The sequence below is a fragment of the Rhipicephalus sanguineus genome, chromosome 8 (genome assembly GCF_013339695.2).
Source record: "Rhipicephalus sanguineus isolate Rsan-2018 chromosome 8, BIME_Rsan_1.4, whole genome shotgun sequence".
Classification (NCBI taxonomy): Eukaryota; Metazoa; Arthropoda; class Arachnida; order Ixodida; family Ixodidae; genus Rhipicephalus; species Rhipicephalus sanguineus.
This window is the reverse complement of record NC_051183.1, coordinates 89,793,686-89,802,191: the sequence shown is the minus strand read 5'-3', so window position 1 is coordinate 89,802,191 and position 8,506 is coordinate 89,793,686. Positions and strand designations below refer to the sequence as shown.

Here is an 8,506-nt window from a genome sequence, read left to right as displayed (position 1 = left end):
GACAATTATTCGAAGGTTTCTTAGGCATATTGCTGGAAATGTTCAGTCAGTCTGCGGCGCCTCATTAGCGAGGACAGCCTTGAAGACACAGGGCGGTGGGGGAAAACATGGAACGCACCCACCTATCAGAAGAAGTCGCTGTCTGTGTCCATGTCGTCGGCCACCGGCCGCTGGCTTAGACGCTGTTTTGACGTCGCCTCCTCGTGCTCACTGCCCGACGTGCGGCTTCGCAGGCGCCCCGCGGCGTCACGTCGCACCTTTTTGACGCTGCGTTGAGGGCGCCCCCCGTCAGCCTTGTGCGCGCCCGGGCCCGAGGGCCTGAGCGACTGGAAGAGAGTTCCACCGTGGGCGGCCTCAGAGTCTCGGCTCCGGCTGTTCCGCCCTCGGCCGACGCCTGCCGGCATCGACAACGGTTGCTGCTGAGTATGTTTCGGGGACTCTGGAGATGTCTGTGCGCGCTCGTCGATAACGAGCTCCCCGGGCTCAAGCTCGTCTGACGACGGTGTTCCCGCAGGTTTCTGGGTCTCCAACACAGCCGCCGCCGTCTTCTCTCCTCGGCTTGTCTTCCCTCCTGCTTCGCCATGTTGGACGCCATGTTGAGCTCCCTCCCGGCTATGCTGCTGCGCGGCGCCGCCATGTTGCGGCGCCGGCTCGGGCCGTGGTTGCTTCTGACTGGAAATGGGCGGTTCGGTGGGTTTCGGCGCGTCTCCTTCTCCTGGCGCTTTTCTGGACTTCTCTTGCTCGAATGGGCCGCTGACGGACTGGTCGTTTGTGGGCTGCGCGGCCTACCGGCCGCGCGGCTTGTCGTCGTCTCCTGTCTTGTTCCACCAAGGGCTGTGCGCAGCGGTACTGGCTGTCGGCCCCGTCCTCTCCTTAAGGCTCAGCTTCCGCTCTCCCTGTGACCCTTTGCGCGCCTCGGGGCGGTCTTCCTTCCCGACGCCTTGACCGTCCTCGTGGCAGCTCTCCTCGGCGGCCATTTCGTCAACGCTGGCCCAACTGACTGCGCTGGCGGCGTCGTCTTCTCCTTGGTCGTCGCCGCTCGCGCTTCGTGCGCCGTGTACACCGCGCTTCTCTCCCTCGCCGCTCTCTGCGGCCCTCTCTGCCTCGGTGGCGGCGGCATCTTGGTTGGGCTTAGCATGGCCATGGCTGCCTTCCTCCTCCTGCCTCTCGCCGCTGCGCATGCTCGCTGGCGTCGGCGCATCTGTCTGTCTGCCTTCCAGCTGCTGCGCCGGTGCCGTTGGTGCCGTAATGGCCGCGGCTTGCGCGAGCGTTTTTTTCAGGGATAACTTGCGGTTCCGGGCCGTCCTCGTTTGGCTTCGCTCGTTTCGCCGGGCGCAGGGTAGTCATACGCCTTTGCGTCTGCCCTGCAGCGGTCGCCGTACCCAGTGCCGGGAATTCGTCAACGTCCATTGCTCCCGCCATGCTGTACGACTTCCTCGCGGTACAGTCGACGCTCGCGTGAACGCCGCCACAGCGTCGGCACGGTTCGGTGCAGGTATCTGTGCGGTGCCCGAAGACGCCGCACCTGGCGCAGTGCGGGGTGTCGCATTGCGCCTTGAAGTGGCCCTCCTGGTTGCAGCGGCGGCAAAGACGACGTACGCCGCGGTACTCGAAAGTCGCACGATGACCCCCAACTCGCGCGAAATTCGGAAGTGGGTTTTCCAGTCGCATGTCCATTTTAATGTACCTTGTTCCTGTGCGGATGCTGGGACGGTCCTTGTATCGGGCCTCCTCGATTCTCAACGTGGTTCCGTAAGACTTCAGACCTGTGACGACCTCGTTGTCTGGTACGTAACAGGGCAGGTACAGACAAGTGACACTTGCCACCTGTCGTGCCACCGGTACTAGGGGGACTGTTCTGGTTCCGAGGCGAAGACCACCGGTTTCCAATAAAGTTTGGACTGCTGCAACAGAGTTGACGCCGACTTGAAACTCAAAGCCTCCATGGTGCTGGACACTGTATATTTTCTGAATGCCGACCAGGCCTTCGAAGGCATCGATTACTTCGTCCACCGACGTCCCCGGCGGAGTACGAACGTCGAAGAAGTGTTCCTTCGGTGGCGGCATGATCGCAACCCGCGTGCCGCCCTCGCGCGGGTACTTGCTGGAAAAAAAACTGAGGTTCTGGTGGCAAAGGGTCCTGCAACAAAGAAACAATTAATACGAAGCTCCTTAAGGTGGTACCCGTTCGTCCCCGTCTTAGTATGTAACCAGTCTTAATGCTAGTGCCAGATCTTGACCTCCAAGGTGGTGCCTGTTGGAGATTTCTGCTGTGCGTTGTTGAACAATAAAAAATTCGCAGCGTGCGCGTTAACTAAAAGCCGAATTCTTCTGTCTCTCATTCCCCATTAGCAGCAATTGGCATGTTCCAGTAGGAAACGTTAGTAGAAGTAGAAGTGTAAGTGTTAGCTAAAAGCCGACTTCTTCTGTCTCTCATTCCCATTAGCAGCCACTGTTTACCTCCAAGGTAGTGCCTGGTGAGATTTCTCCTGTGCGTGATTAAACAATCAAAATTTTGTTCAAAACGCCGTTGATTGATCAAATAAACCAACGAAAGACGCCAGATGTTTTCTAAAAGCCACACGAAAAGACGCCAGATGTTTAAAACAAAACGAAAAGACGCCAGCTGCTTAACGAAAGACGCCAGATGTTTTCTAAGCCAATGGTTTTCTAAACAATGAAAATTCACAGCGTACATGTAAAATTAGTGTGCTGCAAGTCGTCATAACTCTCATCGAACCTTTAGTATAAACGCGCCCGATCTCACGTCGGTGATGATGTACTGGGCAGAACTCATGGAAAATTCACGGTTTACAGATGAACTTCCGCAGCTTCGCCCACTCATCATCATTCACTCCGTGGATATGTTGTGATTTTTTTTTCGAGCCTCGTGGCACACATGTGACCACCCCGTTATAAAGGGGACGCTCATAGCATCCATCGATCCATCCATCCACGCAAGAGAACTGTGAGAGTAAATCGTGAAAGATAAAAGGCGCGTTCATGTAGCCTCCGTTATGTGTTTGGCGGTAGCTCAGTGGGCTCCATGCCCGCCAGCCATCGTCGCGGACCGACAAGTCATGGGTTAGAGTCCTGTCAACGGAACTTTTGTAGCGTAGCTACACTGGCCGAGCCGAGCCAGTTTCACGTGGCTCCTCAACAGCCGTGCTGCGCATGCGCAAGGATCAGTGATGTCACTCAGCTGGCACATCGGAGCCGTCACCTCCCGCGCACTTCGCCGCTGCCGCGCGGGACTCGCTGCCGCCGGTCTGCGCTTTGCAGATGAGTGCCGTCGTAGCCGAGGCAGACGTACTGGCGCCGGCGCGCGCACACCTATTCGCCTTAGCTGTACAGTCGCCGTCTGACACTGCGCTGGATCCGCTTGATAGCGCCTCTGACTGCGTTTGCCAGTGTGGTTTAGCCATGGAGAAGAGGAGCGCAAATGCTGCTCAACGGCACAGAAGAGCGGAGAAGCTTATCTCATCGGATCCCGAAGTAGTTGCCTGGCAAAATAAATATACATGTGCCACATAATATGTATATCATGTGTGTGTCATTGGAGCAGCATGATAATCAAGCTAATCCTAGACAATCAGGAAAGCTAAGAACGATCAGCTCAACCTTTGCTAACGCTAGGTTATCCTGGCATAGCCGGGCTAAGCCACTGCAACATTTTTTCTTATGTTTTTTTCTTTGCCATTTGATGGCGTTCGTTTTGCTGACGTATTTCCGTGACAGAAATAGGGCGTGGAAATTTTGGTCGACCCCGGCATAAAACACTTTCGTGTTAAAAATGGTTCTCATATATGTACGTCACGCTCAATTTGGTGGCAGTGGAATGAAAAATTGGCCGCGTATCTGCGTGCTTCGCTGCAAATGTCGTCTAAAGATGATAGAAGAGGCACTGCGTGAGATATGGACGCCATCTGGCAATACGTCGGGAAACATGAGTGCTGTGTTGCGGGCTGGTAGTCCCGGCGCAGCAGCAGGCGAAGACCGGCGGTGACCAACGCGACCGGCGGGGGCGCCAGCCAGCCCGAACACGCGGTTTGGCGCGAAGCGCTGAAGCAGAAGAAACGTCCGCACTCAACGAATACTCTCTGATGTATCCGTGACGTCACGCCAGCCGAAGCCGCCGTTATCACCACTGCTTCTTCCCCTTCCCTTCCCCTTAACCCCTCTCGCACAACGCTGCATTAAACCGCGCTATCGCAATAAAGTTTTTGTCTTGGCCCAGCCACCCACGGCCCCGGTGTGTTCTTTTCAATGGCGACGAGGATGAAATAAAGCGGGGCGTCAACTACGTCCGCCATGACCGCCGCACCCACGGGAGGATACGCCAGCCCACCGCTGTTCGACGAGACGAGCGACAAGTGGCCCGCGTACCAGGTTCGGCTGGAAGCCTTCTTTGAGGGTAATGGCATCACGGAAGACAACAAGAAGCGGCCGCTGCTGGTGACTGCACTGTCCACCCACACCGTCGACGTACTGAGCGGACGTTGTGCTCCGGATAAGGTGAATGAACTGTCGTACCCACAAGTGATAGCCTTGCTTAAGCAGCACTTCTCGCCGCAACCGAACGAGATAGCACAGTCTTATAAGTTCTTCACCCGCAATCAGCTGCCCGGCGAACAGGTCAAGGATTTTATCGTGGCGATTCGACAGATAGCGGACACCTGCAATTTTGGTGCTTCGTTGGACAGAATGCTAAGAGATCGCATCGTGTGTGGTCTGCACAACCTCGGAGTGCGTCGGCAGCTACTCGCGAAACCACAGCTGACGAGGAGCGAAGCGGAAGAAATTGCGATATCTACCGAAATGGCCGAGGCCAACGCGCAAGAGATAGTAAGCCCCACCGCTGAGGCAAGTGTGCATGCGCTGGGAGGCCAGTCCTATCGCCCACGAAGCCGGCCACAGATTGTTGCGTGCTACCGCTGCGGAGAAAAAGGGCACGGACCCGAGGATTGCCGCTTCCGCTCGGCGTCATGCTTCAAGTGCAAACAACGAGGTCATATCGCTCGAGCCTGTTGCCGCCGTGAGAGTGGGTTCGGGGTGGTAGCACCAGAACTCCAAGTACACGCCTTGTCGCGGGAGGAAGACACTGGCACGGACGGCATGTTCGCGCTGGAGGCAGCAGACAGTCACATCGGCCACGTCGGCATTACGCAACCCATCGTGCGCACCTTGGATTGTGGTGGGGTTCCAGTGAACATGCAGGTCGACACAGGCTCGCCGGTTTCGGTCATCACGTGGCCCACATATGAGCGGAACAAAACAGTGTGGCCGAAGCTGCGTTGTTCGCCATTGAAACTCACCTGCTTCCTGGGACGGCTTCCAGTGCGGGGACAACTTCAGCTCAAGGTTTCGTGCGGAAACAGGTCGACGGCTGGATCTCTGCAAGTCCTTGGTTGCTCCGGCCCAAACCTCTGTGGACGCGACCTGATTCAAGCGTTCCACATGCTCGAGGCACCGGTCATGAACGTGAACACGTCAGGTGAGCAACTGCCGTTACTCGGTGCTGACGACGTTAACGTGGACCAGTTGCTAGCAGAATTCGCTGATGTGTTCGCGCCAGGTTTAGGGCTCATAAAAGGGCCACCGGTACACTTCGAGACGCGAGAAAACGTGGTGCCGAAATTTTGGAAAGCACGCGAAGTTCCGTATTCTTTTCGGCCAAAGGTCGACGCGGAACTGGACCGCCTTTCGGGCGCGGGTATTATTGTACCGGTGCCTCATGCGGAGCGGGCGGCGCCAGTGTTACCGGTAGAGAAACGGAATAGCTGCATCCGCCTTTGCGGCGATTTTAAGCTAACGGTCAACAAAGCCTGTCGCACTGAGCAATATCCGTTGCCACGGGTGGAGGATATCCTGGCTACATTAAATGGCGGTGAAGTTTTTACCACGATAGACTTGCGGGAGGCATACAACCAGCTTCCGTTGGATGAGGAAGCCATGCAACTCACGACCATAAACACGCATAAGGGACTGTTCAGCTTTACTCGCCTGCCTATTGGAGTGGCGTCCGCGCCGGCCGTGTTCTAACGGCGTATGGAGACCATTTTGCAGGGACTTCCGGGTGTTCAGGTCTACCTAGACGATGTCATCGTGGCAGAGAAACGCAATGACTGCACCACCCTGCACGAAGTATTCAAGCGTTTCCGGGAATACGGCGTGCGCCTGAACGCAGACAAGTGCAAGTTCCGCCAACCAGAGGTGGATTTTTTGGGGCATCGAATCGGCGCTCGAGGTCTTCAACCAAAGACGGAAAACATAGACGCCATCCTTAAGGTTCAGGCACCACGGAATTCCGCAGAATTAAGGTCCTACCTCGGCATGGTAACGTACTACCACAAGTTTCTTCCCAATGCATCGACCGCCATGGCACCCCTATATCAACTACTCCGGAAGGAAGCTAAGTGGAAGTGGGGTACCGCTCAACAGCAGTCATTCAGCAGTGTGAATGACCTTCTGAAGTCCGCAGACTTTCTGGCGCATTTTGACCCACACAAGCCGCTAGTCCTGGAATGCGATGCCTCCCCGGACGGAATCGGCGCAGTGCTTTCACACGATGTCGGGGGCGAGGTACTTCGGCCCATAGGGTTCCGCTCTCGGTTATTGACTGGAGCTGAGAAAAATTACTCGCAGCTGGAGCGTGAAGCCTTGGCACTTGTGTTTGGTGCGTCGAAATTCCGGCAATACTTGCTCGGCAATACTTTCACATTGATGACTGACCATAAGCCGCTTGTTGGACTTTTTCACCCAGACAGGCCAGTGCCCGTGATGGCCGCGGCGCGAATCCAGCGATGGGCCCTGCTGCTGAGCGCGTGCAATTACGTCATCAAACACCAGCCCGGGAAAAACAACATTCCAGCCGATGCCCTCAGCCGACTCCCCACGTCAGCAACTTCCCAGCCAGAGACGCAGGAAGAAACTGTGGACGGTGAGTATGTGCTGCTCACGGAGACCCTCAATGATGGTGTCATGTCTGCGAAGCAACTGGGCACTCTCACGGAGCTTGATGACGATTTAGCAAAGGTGCAAAAATGGGTGCAGGAGGGATGGCCAAGAAATTTGGGGCCTAAGGACCAGCACTTGATGCCATACTTCAACCGGAAAGCTGAGATAACGGGGAGTTATGGGCTTCTCTATTGGGGCCATCGAGTGATCATCCCTAAGAGTGCCCGAGCAGTAATGTTTCGTCTGCCGCATGATACTCATCAAGGGATTTGCTCAATGAAGCGGCTAGGGCGCTCCTTGATGTGGTACCCCCGGATCGATAATGACATTGAGCACATGGTTAAGTCCTGCACCAGTTGCATCCAAGCTGCCCCTATGCCCCCAAAGAAACCCCCTGTTGCGTGGCCGGAAACGGATGAGCGTTGGTCGAGGCTGCGTATCGATTTTGCGGGGCCGATCGATGGTCACATGCTACTGATTGTGGTGGATTCACATAGTAAGTGGTAGAAGCGATACCCATGAAGAGTTCCACCACACACGCCACCATAGAGGCTCTGCACACCTTGTTCAGTACATTCGGGTTGCCCCGGACGCTGGTATCCGATAATGGCCCACAGTTTACGAGTTCGGAATTTAACACCTTCACGAAGCTGAATAACATAGTACACCTCCGAACAGCACCGTATCACCCCCAGTCCAATGGGCTCGCGGAGCGGGCGGTTCGGACTGTTAAGTATTCATTGAAGAAGAATGTACAAGGGTCACTGAAAACCCGCCTGGCTAGGATTTTGCACAGGTACCGCAGGACGCCGCAGGCCGGGGGCCGGACACCAGCGCAACTCCTAATGGGCTACGATCTTCGCTCCAGGCTGGACAACGCAGTGTCCATTCCGCCCTCACCAGTTGACCGTCCCCCCCTCGATGGGTGGCAGCCCGGGGAGCCAGTCTGGGTGAGGAACTTTGGGCGAGGCGAGCCGTCGACTCCAGCCAGCATTACATCGACAGACGGAGCCCGCCTGGTGAATGCCGATGGTCCGGAGGGGGAAACCATTCGGCGCCACAGCGACCAGGTGAAGCCACGGGAGTTGGAGCGTGACCAGGGAGAAGCCGGCGACTCTCGGTGCCTCGAAACGGCCGGCGGGGCCCCAGCAGGAGGAACACCGAGGCGAGCGCCAACAAGGAGCGAGATCGCCGGGAGCCCCTCAACTCCGGTGTTGCGTCGCTCGGGCCGGCAACGCAAACCCCCAGACCGTTACTCACCGTAGGGGGAGCGGAATGATGTATCCGTGACGTCACGCCAGCCGAAGCCGCCGTTATCACCACTGCTTCTTCCCCTTCCCTTCCCCTTAACCCCTCTCGCACAACGCTGCATTAAACCGCACTATCGCAATAAAGTTTTTGTCTTGGCCCAGCCACCCACGGCCCCGGTGTGTTCTTTTCACTCTCCACACACTCTTTTATTTTACACGTCGCCTGGGTAAAACAGGAATGCCAGAGCGGCGCCCATGCATACGTACAGTGCAATACAGAACCGAAACCGAAACACAAC

At 56.4% G+C, this 8,506-nt stretch overlaps 2 protein-coding genes across 2 annotated transcripts; both read left to right on the top strand.

The window, feature by feature from the left end:
• Positions 1–4,311: 4,311 nt before the first annotated feature.
• LOC119403370 (uncharacterized protein K02A2.6-like) lies at positions 4,312–6,042 on the top strand. The gene has a single exon (XM_037670312.2). It carries the CDS (start codon positions 4,312–4,314, stop codon positions 6,040–6,042), a length of 1,731 nt encoding a protein of 576 aa, XP_037526240.2.
• A 1,433-nt stretch (positions 6,043–7,475) lies between these two features.
• LOC119403369 (uncharacterized) lies at positions 7,476–8,222 on the top strand. The gene has a single exon (XM_037670311.1). The coding sequence runs from the start codon at positions 7,476–7,478 to the stop codon at positions 8,220–8,222; it is 747 nt and encodes a 248-aa protein (XP_037526239.1).
• Positions 8,223–8,506: the final 284 nt, after the last annotated feature.